The following is a 16,178-nucleotide window of genomic DNA, read 5'->3' as shown; positions in this document are numbered from 1 at the left end:
ATTTCAAAATGCAACAACTACCCCTCACACATTTTGCACGTGCCCACACCATAAAACTCAAAATCCAAATTTCAAATTACCCGACAAGTGTCATAATCCATGCTCCTAATAGAGTGGTGGCTGCAAAAAAGGAGAAGCTCGCTGTTCCAAAATATCAAAATTTAAGAGATATACAAAACTAAAAACCTAGTAAAAGTGAACTTCCAATCACTTAGTAAAACATAATCTATTAACCTAAAAAAAAAACAATTTAACTACACATATCAAAAAACAAGGTAGCCTATTTTCTTCCTCTTCACCATTATTTACAATAATTTATTGACTTCATTTTATTATGTATATTGCAGATAATGGCGTATGAAAATTACAGCTTATGTAAAAAAAAAATGTTAAAGAAAATTCTAGAAGAAGGACTTAATATTCAACAAGATCCGGTTTACAACACAGAATTAGAGAGCGGACGACTCAAAAACACTGTAACATTAAAGGTGAAAACGTCATAGTTAAAGAAATTAATGGAAGACCAACATATTCTGTTGCAAAAGCAGAGGATTCAACAGCTTTTAACACAATACAGTTTATAAATGATGAACGTGATATGGAAATTGGAGACTTCAATTTCAAAGAACTTATGAAGAAAACAATACAAGTTGAAGAGAAACAAAATCAACTCGACATCCTCAAAAATATTATGCTAGATTGTTTGGTTGATGATAAACACAACAAAGATAAAATTAAAGGAATGAAGGACACGGAGAGTTCCATAATAAAGAAAAAAAAAAAAAAAAACCATGAGGATTAGTACTTTAATACCAAAATTTTAGTATGTTAATCACATAGTATTTTTTTAATGGACGAAGTTTAACACTTCTTATCTATGAAAGTTTGTCACTATTAAGTCCTTTAATTTTTAGTTTAAATTTATAATATTAGCACGCTCACTTTTCCAATTCGACTAATTCAAGTTATATTGTGTTCGATATTGAAAAAAAAAAGTTATTTGTCACCTTTGGAGTAGGTATTCGTATCATAACATTGTTTCGTTTGCTGACCTTCAAAAACAAGTGAGTAAATGTAATCATTACCTATCCTCCCTTACTATTATTACAAACGAATTTAGCAAAATAAGATAACAATTAACAAATATCGATAAAAAAATAAGTAAAGAATAATAGGTAATCAGCTATTTCCATACTGCAATAAGTCGATGCCCTGAACATTCTACAATATAAATACTGGACAATATTAATGAGATAGTGAGTTTCTGCTTCAGTATTCTACTGCCAAATACAAAATGATCTTTTAATTTATTGTCTGAGTGAATATAGTTTGGAAGTAAGATTTTTTATATATAATAATAAAGTGAAAAAAAAATTATATAAAAACGGTCCCCGTTCGTTGAACGGGTCCAAAAATCTAGTTTTATTCAAAATAACACAACAACAACTTTAGTAAACGGTCTTGTCTTCTACTATGAGAAGCCTGTCAATGAGATTTCCTTTGATCTCAGTCTGCCAATTCAGGTATGAAGAATTTCTCTTTATTACTTTGACTGTTCACCTGTCACTTTACCTTTCAACATTGGAGTTTGTCACGTATATCAAACCACATAAATCTTGTAATATGCAAATGGGTCCATAGGATCCTTTGGATTGGAATCTTGTTGAATTTGTATGATATGTGGATGGCGGAAGAGCCTTTTGACAGTTTATAGTCAAGGCTTCGATTGGTTGTTCAGTACTTCAAAAAGCTTTATCACTACAATGAAACTGATAAGGCTTGGCGTCTCTATGATCCTAATAATGAGAGTGTGTTTAAGGCTCTCAGAAACTCAGGTGTTAATTGGCCGTCGTGTCAAACTTTGACACACAACTACAACTAGTCTTACGGGATTTAAATTGTGATCATTGGCTTGATGCGGTAGCAGTGTTAACTGAAGTTGAAGCAGAGAAACCAACTTGTGAGTTATTGTGAGTAACTCCAGTGGATGATGTGCATGTAGGGGATGATTGTAGAAATCATGTTTGGGGTGCTAGAGATTCGGGCTGTGATGCGTGGCTCTGGGATAGTGGTGTTCACTCTTTCAAGGAGGTTGCTGAAAGGATTGGTGTGCCTTTGTAAGGAGCATGCATATTATATTCCAATACTCAGTGAACTTCACATGAATACTATAACTTCTATTTGAAAATTATTTTATAGAAACACATTGGAAAGCCAAATTAAAGTACAACGGCAGCATTTAAGTCCCTGAAGCTTGTTAAATATGCGTACCCCCATGGTGCAGCTGCTTGGAGTAAATAAAATCTAAGCATTCATTAATTTTGGTTGTCTCAAACTTCACAAAATCTATGTTGGTTTCTGTTTTCAACCTGCTTTTGTTAAATCGAATGTGATTTTTTTTCTTTCTAAAAGGCATGTATGTTCACGTTTTGAGACTGTCTTTCATTGTAAGGATTATTTGATAATTATCAGATGGTGCGAATCAACATGTTTCTTGTTTCTTTTCTTCATTGGTAATATATAGAGCTTTCAAATGTAATCTTTAATTTAATATTGGAGTATGTTATCACACTCTTGCACTTAGCCTTGCTGTATGTTAGATTTGATGTGCAAATCCTCTCTATGTTGCTTACCATGATGAAGAATGGTGTCACGTCCCGAGACCCCAACACACATCCCGAGGACGAGGAGTGAATCTCGAGGCCGACACCATCCCAATTCTAATGAAATTTCGACAGAGTTTCCTTTGTTTAATCGATATTTCGTATACAAAAACCTGTCATAAAATCTGGACATCCCATAATTCATCCTTCCAACCATATATATATCCAACAACCATATATACTACTCTTAACTTTAGATATTACAGGGATATGACGGTATATCTACAAAACAAGGAGAACCGTTGCCAAATACATCGATTATTACATCAAAATGACCTAACTCTCTATATATACAACAAAAGAAACTAGTCTCTCTCTATACAACCAAAAGAAAAGAGCTATGCTCTCTATATACAACAAAAGAATAAACTAGACTATCTCTATACAACCCAATATATGAACTTGACTCTGTCTCTCGTCAAGCATGGGGGAACCCACCCAAATCTCCATAACCATCATCCTCGGTGGTAGGGAAAGTCTCCTCTGCAACGGGCTCGACTGAAATGTTAATGTAGGATGAGCAAAACAACTATGCCCAGTAGAAACGCACATAACCAATAAATAGTTTACTTATAGAAAACATTTAAAACATGCAGGGTTTCCATAAAAGTATTCAAATATCGTGACTATATATATATACATCACTAACTAGCATAAATCATCTCGACATGCTTCATTGATATACAAAATAGAGTTTTTCACAATCATCATACAACTATTGTGGCTGCTGCATCCTATTAGAATGGTGAGGGTACGACTGGTACTCAGCCCCAGTCACAGGCAAATCTCGGTTCAGTACTTTCCAGTGTGAACTATGCACCGTTGTTTTCCTGATTTTATCGGCAGGGAGCTGAAATGCTGTTGTTGTGTTCGTACACACAAAATCCCCAAAGCTTTTAGGGCTCAGGTGGGCCCTGTGACCACGACCCCCATACGGGCTGTCACCTAACTTACGGTGGTCAACCGTTCGACGACTGCAGACTGCTTAGGATCCTGACACACATCCAGGAGTGGACTAAACTCTCACTCCTCGCGTCTAAACCTCATCGAGGTAACATGTAACCTCACACAAGCTAAGCACCATACATCGTGACACATACAAGCATGGTTATCTAGAAAAGTAGAAAGGGAATTCCCGGACTATATCCTGTGATGTATCCCTTTAAAGGTGGCCCACCACCTCGAAAGGTGTACCCCACAGTTGGAATCCTAGAAATAACTCGCCGCCTCCTCGAATCGACAACAACACTTCCTTCTTTATAGGAATTCACCAATTCTTTTCCAAATCCCCTCGTGATAAGCATGGTAATATATATATATACTCGTATTACCGGTTATTTCAAAATACTATAATTACATATTTAGTTTTCCTTTTAAACTGTTGATTCTGTAGGTGTGAGTTCCTGGATTTCCCACCATCAAGTAAAGCAACCTATGACTCCCAAACGGGACAGTCATAGTAAATAACAACCGATGATTCCCAAACAAATAATCATCGTAAATAACAACAACCATCCCGGGAACAATCCAGAACCTCACACCTAGTTACAAACAACCGGATAATCCTTACCCGCATTACAAAATCCATCTCTCTGTCTCCTTACTGAGACAAGAGACGAGAACCCTTCCCAAAACCAGTTTTACTCTTTTAACCAAGAAAATAAATCCCCACTACCCCGATTTCGCAAACTCATTTTTCACACAAAAGCTATCCGTATATTTAGTTTATATCACGAAAAAATACAAATGCAAAATATGAATACCATATATACATGCATGGTTGATAAGCAAACTATCTCTTAACAATTTAACCAAATCAAATCATGCATGAAAATAAGCATGCTATATATTGGTATGTAGGTTCCTACCTTAGCAAGCTCCGTTCTCCTCAAGCCCACTTAACCGAATCAAGTCCACTTAACCAAATCCACTCGAATTCACTCCTATAACATCAGATGTATACGTCGGTCGTTAGAGTTTATCAAACTAACGAGGAAATTCTTATCTACGAAAGTCGAGAAGAATCTCGACGTTAAGAATTTGGTTTTGTAGATAACAGAGTTACATGCCATTGCTAGCACTGTTCCTCTGACAGGGCTCTGTAGTCATTTACAGCCACTGTAGGACCGCACGTCATCGCCAATCATATATATCAATCCCACTAACTATTACGATTTTTTTTCCCAACTCTAACTACAACAAATTCCACTCTTCAATTCACATTTAATCCAATAATACTAAGTGGGTGTTCTTTCTCACTCACTCGATACTCAACGTGATCTTAAACAAGTGTGAACTAGCATCAATGCTCTAAAATAGATTGAATATTTATAATTTTCTTAATCAGCAAGAATAGCTCCTTAGCTTGCTTCTCCACCAATTCGCTCCACTCTATCTTCACCCAATAGCTACTGCCGATATTACCAACACCCCCATTCAATTAATTTCATCCATACACTCCTAATCCATTGAAATTTAGTTTAAATATCTATTTAGGAAGAAATTAAACTCACCTTTTACCTTGGTATGACGCGATTCTAAGAAATTTCGAATCCTCACACTTGGGTTTAAGGTTTCTAAGGTTTGGGTGTGAAGAATTGAGGTTGTAATCGATTGAAATTGAGTGAATTAACCCTCTCTCTCTTAGGGTTTCAAGAGATAGCGAAATTGGGGAAAAAATAGGTGCGATTTGATTTGGGGATTTTGTTTGGTGTGATTTTGTCTAATTTTTAGCCAAAAGACCATCCTACCCTTACCTTCTAATTTAGCATCCAACAAGGTTTTGAATCCCCCGCTTTCGCATGCAACTTCAAGTTTGCGCCGCGATATCAGAATTATGACTGTCGTCGAATGACTTGTCCAATTTTACAGTTTCCGGGTTTACAGGCGACATACTCTTATTGACTATTAAATTATTTAGTTAGGCGCCCCCGAGTTTACTACGTATCGAATTATTTTATCACTTATTATTTAACTTCTTTTCAATTTTCGTATATTCTAAGTAACCAGTTATATGAGACCTTAGAATTTTTTTTTTCGAGGGGTTTTCCTGAACTAACTTGGTTTTCTCGGTCGGTGTTAAATAAATTTACGTTACGTCAGGCTAACCGTCTATCTGACTGGCCAAGTACGTAATCGCCCCTAAGGTTCAAATGTCTTTTACTAATTTACCCTTAATAATAATTCAGGACTTTACAAATGGGGAGTTCCTCTTCATGATGACAAGTGAGTTTTTCTTCTATAGACGCCCTCCTTATAGTTCTCTTCTTCTAAAGCATAAAAGAGACTGACATTTAGCCTATAAATTAAAATGGTACAGTCTGTTGTTTGAACTACTAGTTTTGAGTGGTGCACAAGTTGGAACAGACATACTATATTTTCTTAAGATATTTCTCGCTCTCGGATTCGCTCTCGGATTATTATATTTCTTGCTCTCGGATTCGCTCTCGAATTATTATTATTAAGGAGCTTCACGAATCAGGACTCAGACATCAATCAATTGAGGCTCAAAATTCTTTATTCATAAGTCATCAATCACTGTGGATAGGTAATTTTCTTTCAACATCCATAGACGTTTTGACGCAGTAATCATTGATTCACTGGCATTTTCTTGCAGTCTTGCTTGTAAGGCAATTGTAGATTACACAACATTAAATTAACTTGCTTTTGTTTAGTTTAATTCATGATCCAGATAGATAGATCGGTGGTATGCTTTGTTTACTTTTCTAATTGACTTGGATTCATCACCTTGTTTGGTCCGCAACCCAGATTGTATATATTTCAGCTATCTTATTTCTGGGTGGGTTTCTTTTTGTTATACCGATTTGGGATTTTTGGCTACTTTTGTTTGGGTGTTCAATTTAACTAACTTATAAAAATGTATTGTCATGATCTAGTTTAACTTTGATATTCACTTGTACTTGGCATGATTTAAAAAGTGAAATGATGAAATCCATTATTGTATCAGTTTGCATAGGCAATGTAATATTTTGTGTTTGCAATGAAAGAGAAAACTAAAGTACGATTTGAAGTAATCGTATGCTCTCAAAATGAAATTACTAACATATATAAAAATAACGAAACAGAATGGTTGATGAAAGAGTTGAGCGGTTATTTCATGGCTTTCTTCATTTTAAAGTCTATTAATTTTTTAGTTAGCATTTTATAAAATTAGCATAATCCCTGTTTCCCTGTTAGTTTTTTAGTAGTGGGAACACCTAATTTCGTAATTTCTTACTTGGAACACAATCAGTTTTAATTCAAATCTATTCTGTTCTAGGTCAATTTGTAAGGCAAAAATAAGCATAGACTAAGTGGCGCATTGTGTTGGGGTTGTTGAGTTATGTTGAGCTTTCAATTTTCGTTGGTTTCGTTGTTGGATTTGTGTTTGTTGCTATGTTTTTGGTTGGGTCTTTATTTCTGTACTTTTTCATGCAGAAACTGACTGTGTTTTGTTAAACAAAATAAGGCATAATAAAAATATCAATTGTACTAGCTTTCGAGTCCCTATATATCTTGTTCTATTAGCTTCTTGTTTGGGTTATTGATGAATGTTGTTGCTAATTAGCTTCTCAATCAAATTTACTTGAACATCACATTTATTATGTGTACTTCTTCTACCTATTTTCCCCATTTTTCCAATATATTTATTTATATATATATATATATATATATATATATATATATAAGTATGTAAGTAGACTTACGGCTAGTGGGTTACACCGCTAGTGTCGGTGTCGAAAACCCCAACCACATCACCAACTATAGATCCATTAGCGTTTACACTTATGGGGAGGTTTGAAGATGTGGAACCAAGCCTTACTAGATGCATTCAGTATAATCAACATAAACATAGATAAATTTTTCTCGTATTCTCATTGAACTATTTTATTTCTATAGGAGGGAGTGGAGAACTTGACAATGAATACCAAAGTGCCTAATAAAACCCTATTGGAAATCATTAACAATGATTGGAATAGTGGTGACTGGATCAATTGGAGGCAAAAGAGTGGTATGGGGAAACACACTAACTTTAGCTAAACTCGAAATCAATTGGGCTTTCATAGAAGCACTTATTAGATATTGGGAGCCAAATGACATGGTCTTCAAATTTGGCTCTCATCTACTTTGTCCTACACTAGAAGAATGTTCTCATCTTCTTGGCATGTCTCTTGGAGGAAGCCCTGCTTTTCCCCACCTAAAAGATAGCTATATAAAGGAGCTTGTCGATTTCCTGCATATCTCCAAAAAAACTCTTGTAAAAGAAACAAATGGTCAAGTGAAAACTTGCTCTCTTGATTTCCTTATCGCTAGACACTTGAATGTCGGTGATCCAAACGATAAAAAAAATGCGTTGGGGTGTGCAAATTCAATAGACTTAGCAATTGTGGGACATGTTCTTCTTCCGAATAACACAAACAAAATTGATGCCTCTTTATGCAAAATTATTCAAGAAGTTAGAACTGGGAGCGTTACTATCGTACCAATGATATTAGCGGAACTTCTTATAGGTTTGACCAATTGTGTCATAAATAGACATACCAAGCTTTCAGGATGCATTCCACTTCTTCAAGTTTGGGCATATGAGCACTTATCAAATTCCTTGGTGAAAATGAAAAGTGTTGGAGATAGCAGGTATAATCTTGTCAAAACAAGCATTAGCAAGCGTCCTTGTACAATTCCTAAGGATGCAGACGCATGGTACGCCAGCTTAAATTCTTTGAAGACGAAGGACATCAAGTGGAAATGTGATTGGCTCTTGTGTCAGAGAGATATTTATCTACATATTCCAGGTCGACACAGTCTTGTACTTGTTGGCCTTCATGGTTCCACTCCGTATGTGCCACTTCGAGTACTATGCCAGTTTGGCTGTGTTCCATTCAATCCAACCACCGCTGATCTTGCAAATGACCGTGTTGATTTTACTTCATACTCCATGAAGCAAGAAATTAGATATGTCAAGACATAGGACCAGAGTCGTCAATCTGTTGTTTCGTTTCTTCAAAACAATACCTCTACCATAAGTGAAGTAAATCAACTTGCTCCAAAGCATAGCAGGGAATTTGAAGGAGATCAAGAAAACCCAAATAGCAAGATGTCCACTTGTAATAATGCAAGAAGAGAGGGGATTTAATCTCTGTCATGATCGCATTATACATCAACCTCCACCAAAGGGACTGAATAATGATTGAGAATTTGCATTTGTTTATGTCAAATGCATGTAAGTCCAATTTTTGACATTATATAGTTTTATTTATTTGGCAATGTATTTTAACTTTAAATTAGTGAAAAAAATTATCCAAAACGAATAACAATAAATTAGATACAACTTTACTCTATCATTTTCAAACAATTCAAAGAAAAAAAACATGATTTATTACCTTTTACTCACTGTGCAATATTTGACGTATTCGGTGTTACCCTTTATTTTTGCCAAATATGATTAGTTGTATGCTTCTGTCCTAGAACAACACATTTATTAATGATCCTTTCTTTGCACTATTTTCCCCGTGTATTTCTTTATATATATCATTCATGTATGTTCTATCATGTCATGTCCCAATAACCCAATAGAAGGGATGCAAGTAGGCTTACGGCCAGTGGGTTATACCACTGGTGTCGGTGTTGAAAGCCCCAACCACATCACCAACTAAAGATTCATTAGCGTTTACACTTCTGGGGAGGTTTGAAGATGTGGAACCAAGCCTTATTAGATGCATAAACCAAATCTCTATATGTTTAAATCATGATTGATAATTTTTGTTTGTTTATGTCAACTGCATGTAAGTCCAATTTTAAATTTGGAAATGTATTTTTACTTTAAATTTGTTAGAAATATTATCCAAAAGGAATAACAAGAAATAAGATACAACTTTACTCTATCATTTTCAAACAATTCAACAAATAAAAGTAACCAAATCGTTATATAGATTTACTTTATTAAATATCTATATTCATGGAGCTAACCATTTTCATATGTCTTTACAGCTGCACTTTTTTGGTTCTAGGTCTTTCTGTTATTGTGGAAAATATTGGAAAAGGAAGCGATATGTTTTCATTCACATTTGTGGTATTTCTAATCCTATAACAAATATTTTATTGGCCTCAAACTACCCGTTTTCATTACAATATATTTCCAAAGCTAACCACTATTTGTTTTGTCCTTGCAGGCTCAGTTTTTTCGGTTTTGTTTTCATTCTAAGTCTTTATGTTTCTTGGAGATATTTTTGTCAAAGAAATTGGTATGTATTCATTCGCATTTGCTTTACTCCTTGTTTTCATTTGTTTTCAACTTGAAACTACTATTTACATGGTAATGCAAAGATTCATGCATTTCTCTTGCGCTTAATATTCTTAATATCTCCTAATACATTACTTACTTTGGGTGCATTTAATAGGTGGGTAATAATAGTCCAAATTTCATTATTTCATTTAGATTAACAAAGTAAGTAGTCATATTTATGTTTCATATATATTGCAAGTTTTTCACATTTATGACAACCATGTTTGAAATAATAAGTTTGAAGTAGTTGGACTTTATAGTTTTTATCCGTTTACTCAACTTTTCCTGGCTTAACTTCCCGTTAGAGAAAAGAAACAAAATTCCTAAGCAAAACTTTTAACTATTTAATGCTCCAGTTTGCCCACCATGTAGGAATTTTATTTGACATGACATAAGAAGGCTTCCCTCTCGTCCCTCCTTTTTCCACTCTCACTGTTTTAATGCACAATGGATGCAACTGAGGAAGGTTTTCCAGTAACACTACACCAAATTGATAGGTTCTTTGGTAGATTTTATATTCGTCGGAATCGACATACTCCCCTACCAACTACTACTCGGCCGCGTCTTCATAATCGTCGACTCCGTAACTCTTTTGCCCAAATTTCAACATACCTCGGGAGATTAGACTGCCTACCAGAAATTGCATATCCAACTACTCGAAGACGTACAATTCGTCCAAACGTACTTCTTCTTGGATTATGACGGCGGTGGCATCTCAACCGGAGAGTTCAATGCATATTCATAGGAGACCTGATCAATTAGAATCCTCTATAAGTAATCACATGGTTAGAAATTATGCAGAAATCTCTTCAGCAAGGGAGAGGGCCGATGATCTAGATGAAAATTGCCCGCTCATGGAATGGGTTCGTACGGTTGGAAATCCTGCACCAAATTCTTTGCCAAGGGAGACTATATCTGATTTACCAGAAAATGTACCCCGTATTCAAAGGGTTGACAATCTACCAGATCCAACAGCGACTTCAATAGGTTATGACAGGGTTGGAAGTCAAACAGATAAATCTTTGCAACTAGATAGTGTATCTGATTTTGATTTAACAGACAATTGCCCACTCATTCAGTGGCTCCGTAATCCAAGGGTTGCAGGCCCAGTTGATAATAATAGCATTTCCCACACAAGGCAATGGGTGGAGCAGAAAAGGGCTAAAAATACTGCAAAAAAGAAGAGAGCCCGTGCAAAACAGACAAGTGAGCAGCATGCATCGACGCAGTCAATTAATAGTGCTAGAAGAAAAGCTGCACGCATTAGCTAAACCTTCGAGCAGAGAGAAGTTCATCGTTGCCTAGACACTGCTTGTAGAGGTTTGGCTCGTGGATTGCAAATGGATGCAGTACGACATTCCCTCAAAAGTCAAAGTGTAGAGCATGGTAGGTCTACAAATACTGCAAAAAAGAAGAGAACTCGTGGCAAAACAGACAAGTGCCCAGCATGCATCGACAAAGTCAATTAATATTGCTATAAGAAAAGAAGCCCGCATTGGCGAAACCTCCAAGCACCGAGATGCTCATCGTTGCGACACTGCTTGTAAAGCTTTCACTCGTGCATTGCACATGGATGGAGTACAAAATTCCAGACAAGCTCGTAGAAGATCAACAATTGTAAGGCAAAACCCTGTTGAAAGGGTTGTTCAAAACGCCCTTAATGTGTTTCGTAGCAGAGTTGTTGGGCAAAGAGTTGCACATCAAACAATTGCCTGTCAAAGAGTTGTTATTGTTCGTCAAAGAGTTATTTCACAGAACGTTGTTCATCAAGGACTTCCTGGTGTTCAACTGATGGTGTGTGAAGACAATATCCGTGATAACCCTGATCTGCCACCTACTATAGACGACTACATACCACTCTCCAACGCACAAGTATTTAGAAAATCCTGCAATGATATTTCATTGGTCAGTTGTCCTATATGCAAAAAAAAATTTCCCGATCTAAAGATTTCTGCAGGTATTTGCTTTTCTTTGTATATTTTCTTGGAATATGTTTGTACTAAGTGAGAACCTCGCGTATAACAAGAATTGATGCAGGTATTTGTACCTCTTACAAGTTGGATAACCGGGCCAACACTGACGCTGGCATGTTCAGTGTTAACAATTCAATGGATCCGGGCATTGTACCTCTAGAACTATCTCATTTGTCCGATCTAGAAAGAATTCTCATTGCCAGGGTGCACCCCATGATGTTTGTGCATCGTGTTAGGGGTCAACAATACAAGTATAGTGGTAACGTAATGAATTTTTCCCAATATGTCAATCTGATTGCCACTGTTCTTCCATTCAATCCCACTGATTTGTCTGCAATTCTTGTCATTAATAGAGGGGGGCCACATGCAAGTAAGGAATTCCGTGTTCGGCGATAATTTGTACGCAAAGCCTTGGTTTGGTTGAAAACTTATTTTCGGTACTATAATGATATAATTATTGACGATGGAACTATCGAAGGACTACCTGTAGATGGACAACCTGATGACCTACCACATATGTCCCGACCTGTGGAAGATATCGTCAACGAAGTTTCTGCCATACCTAGGGAAGCCGATGACGATGACGGGCCACCAGACTTGCTTAACCAGGATTTGCACATTGATGAGTTTCATGCTGTTGGAACTATATATTTCTATTGCGGCACAACCCAATCAATAAGCACGTCTCCAGAGGGCATTTATGGTACCAAGTGTAGATCAAACTAATGTTCATATGCCTTTAACAACTCACATCATTGATGAGTTTTCAACCCCAGGATATATTGCTATGGCATTTCCAACTTAATTTGTTTCCTTACGGTGATGCTGATCTACGACAAGCTCGCCAGCGGAAAGTCAATCCATTGCCATACTTCCAGTTTTTGATGAAATATCATGATGGCCGTTTTGCTAAAGATACAAGATTCCCCTACTTTGCTTGGAACTCTCTTTCAAGGTGGCGGCACTTTCTTTAGGTGATGTTTTTGTGAGGAAGAATCCAGGGGATGCTGAGTTGTCAATTGAGGATATTCGAAATATGGTTTCATCCGACGATAAGCAATTAACTAATCGTGTCTCTTACTTTGCTAACAACATTCATGGTACCCGGTCTTATTGGTATACAAGATTGAAAGAGCTGACTGCCATGGTTAAACAATTAGGTGCACCAACTATCTTCTTCACACTCAGCGCTGCTGACATGCAATGGCCAGAACTGTTTCATATTTTAGATCCTTCTAATGATCTTGAAAGGATGTCTCCTTTAGATAAAAGAAGGGGACGCGCAAAGTTAATTAATGATAACCCAAATGTTGTCGCTTGGTTCTTTCAGGCAAGAGTGGAATTCTTTTTTCGGGATTACTTACGAGCTGAGTTCTCTGTGGTTGATCATTGGTACCGGTTTGAGTGGCAAAATCGTGGTAGTGGTCATGTTCATGAATTTCTTTGGCTAGTAGATGCTCCAGATGTTACTAAGATTGCTACAAGTGCTATCGATAGATCTAATGTCATTGATTATTTTGATAGACTTGTATGCACTGTGAACCCAGACCCAAGCATGTCTAGAAATCTTCAAGACCATCCTTGTGCACGCACTTTGCCACTCGATTTACAACTTGATACAAACGAAGATGACTATGTTTCGTTGGTCAATTGGGTCATGCGACACTCTATATGTGGAAGTCATTGTTTGCGCTTACACAAAGCAACCAAACAAATGTTATGTCGCTTTAGATACCCATTTGATGTAATTGGTCAGTCGAATATTGTAGAAGATCCCCCCAATAGTAACATGTATCGTTTCCTCGGCCGCCGGAATGATGAACTAGTCTGTTCCCACAATCGAAAGAATTTGCAGACCTGGCGTGCAAACATTGATTGGTCGCCTGTACTTTCAGTGCAATCTATTGTCAATTACATTGCTAAATACGCCGCTAAATCTGAACCAGCTTCAAAAAGTTTTAGAGATACTTTTCAAGATATTGTTGAAGATTTTCATCGACCCTGTCAAAATGCAAGATCTGCTTTCAAGCGGCTACTTATGAAAAGTGTCTCTAAAAGAGATATTTCTGCCCAGGAAGTATGTCACTTGCTAATGGGGTATCCATTGACCCGATCATCCAGAAAGTTTGTACTCTTAAATGTTAGCGAAAAGAGCATGCTAGCATCAATTGTACGCCGTCGAAGAGTGGCCGACGAGGATAAAATTGTTGGAATAGATAGATCCAACCTTTGTAGGAAGATATCTCCAACGACCTTCTTGCTATGAAAATACTTCCCTCCTGAATATGGCAAAGAGACATTACTTCAAGCAATAGGTTTGGCACATTTCTCGAGTAGACGTAGTTGTGCATTTGGTTCCGGAGCTAGACGGTGTCATCCTACCAAACACTGAAAAATGGGAATCATTTTGTCGTCAACAAGTCTTAATTCATCACCATTATCGAACTCTTGAAGAAGCTCAGGGAGAATTTACCTTGTGGTCTGAAAGATACTATGACTTGGGTTTCGAAATCACTCATGGGATTATTCTTCCAAAACCGATAGATGAAGAGCTTGAAGATGGTATTGAGGTAGAGCTTGGTACTGAAGACTTACTACGGGATGAGTGGATGATGGCAGCAGCAATGGGGCCCATGTTTGTCCCTGGGGAAATTGTGGAATTAGGAAGGAGAGACTTGGACATTTCACACAATTGGGCTAAAGGTTTACATCGATATCCAAATATAGAAATTGATAGAAAATTTGTTCATGCTCTGCATGGTGGCAATGACCTAAATCATGAACCTCAAACCGTTGTACCAGATCATGATTTATCTAATGAACAAAGACGGGCTCATGAAATGGTTGTTAGAGCACTACAAGCTGGAGCATGTATTCGGTTCATTGTTTGTGGGGGAGCAGGCACAGGCAAGTCCACACTCATAAATGCAATTGTGTATTCAGTTACTGCAATTTTCAGAACAAACAAAGCAGTACGTGTCATGGCTCCTACTGGAGTTGCCGCTTTTAATATTGGAGGTGCAACCATCCATCATGAACTCTCTTTCACTGTGGAACAAAAATGTGTGAAAGAAACTTCCAAAAAGATTGAAGGTGATCAATGTCGACGTATGCAAGAAGACTTTAAAGACATCAAACTTATCATTATCGATGAGTACAACATGGTCGGAAGAAGTATGCTTGCAAATATTGACCGGCGTTGTCGAGATATTTTTGCAAAGAACGAGCCATTTGGTGATGTATCTATTATCCTCGTTGGTGATATGCATCAATTACCTCCTGTATGTGACAGTGCATTATATGTCCAAGGTGGGTCTATTAAAAAACAACATGGTGGAATTGTGTATTCTAGTTTCGATAAATGTGTTCGGTTATCACATATATTTCGACAAGCAGGGGATGACCAAGCATCATTTCGAGAAACACTGTTCAGACTCAGTAATGGAACTTCAACCATCAATGATTGGCAATTATTTCTAACTCGGGATATTTCCTCACTAAATATGGATGAGGTTAACACCTTCAAAGATGCTTTGCGTCTTTTTCCTACCAAACAGCCTACACATGATTACAATCTCACCCGACTTATTGAGCTTGGTAAACCAATTGCTCGAATTGTATCACTAAATAATTGTGAGACCGCTACCAAGGCTTCTTCAGATGATGCAAAAGGCTTGGAGAAAGTTCTGTGTCTATCACTTGGTGCAAGTGTTATGCTTCGTTCAAACATTGCCACCACAAATGGACTGGTTAATAGTGCAATGGGCACTGTTGTAGATATTGTTTACAGAAATGGCTGCAAATCACCAGAAGATGTACCTCTTGCTGTTATGGTTGACTTCGACCACTATCATGGTGCTAGGTTTTGTCCAGATTCTAATACAATACCTATTACTTCACAAACATCAAATTAGAAGTCAGGTAATGCTTCATGCCAGCGCATTCAGGTTCCCCTTGTACTTTGTTGGGCGATAACAATTCACAAGAGTCAAGGCCTCACTCTTGATCGGGCTGTGGTAGATATTGGTAAAAGGGAAAGCCTCGGTTTGACTTTTGTTGCTTTGTCTCGCACAAGAAAGTTGTGTGATCTAGCATTTAGCCCTATGTTCTCTTTGGAAAGACTTCAAAAGATTGGAAAATGTATTGGTCTTAGAGGCCGATTGCAATAGGAGAATCGTTTGTTGCACTTGTCTGCTTCAACCATTTGATGTTCTAGGAAAATCTGATCGTTGAAATGTTAATTAATTGTTTTTATCTCGG

The 16,178-nt window shown here is 37.1% G+C and overlaps 2 protein-coding genes across 2 annotated transcripts; both read left to right on the top strand.

Moving 5' to 3' along the window:
• Positions 1-7,629: 7,629 nt before the first annotated feature.
• On the top strand, positions 7,630-8,631 carry LOC147512398 (uncharacterized). The gene has a single exon (XM_086598723.1). The coding sequence runs from the start codon at positions 7,630-7,632 to the stop codon at positions 8,629-8,631; it is 1,002 nt and encodes a 333-aa protein (XP_086454849.1).
• Positions 8,632-12,954: 4,323 nt separating this feature from the next.
• On the top strand, positions 12,955-15,832 carry LOC147512397 (uncharacterized). The gene is made up of 2 exons (XM_086598722.1): positions 12,955-14,124; positions 14,234-15,832. Exons 1-2 carry the CDS (start codon positions 12,955-12,957, stop codon positions 15,830-15,832), a joined length of 2,769 nt encoding a protein of 922 aa, XP_086454848.1.
• The last annotated feature ends 346 nt before the right edge of the window (positions 15,833-16,178 follow it).

This window comes from Coptis chinensis, chromosome 3 (assembly GCF_015680905.1).
Source record: "Coptis chinensis isolate HL-2020 chromosome 3, ASM1568090v1, whole genome shotgun sequence".
In the NCBI taxonomy this organism is placed as follows: Eukaryota; Viridiplantae; Streptophyta; class Magnoliopsida; order Ranunculales; family Ranunculaceae; genus Coptis; species Coptis chinensis.
Note: the sequence above shows the minus strand (reverse complement) of the source record. Positions and strands in the feature narration are given on the sequence as shown.

Coding starts and splice junctions, on each gene's coding strand:
- LOC147512398 (XM_086598723.1), top strand. CDS start 7,630: ATGATTGGAATAGTGGTGACTGGATCAATTGGAGGCAAAAGAGTGGTA.
- LOC147512397 (XM_086598722.1), top strand. CDS start 12,955: ATGGTTTCATCCGACGATAAGCAATTAACTAATCGTGTCTCTTACTTT. Junction 14,125..14,233: donor TGGCCGACGAGGATAAAATT/GTTGGAATAGAT, acceptor TTCAAGCAATAG/GTTTGGCACATTTCTCGAGT.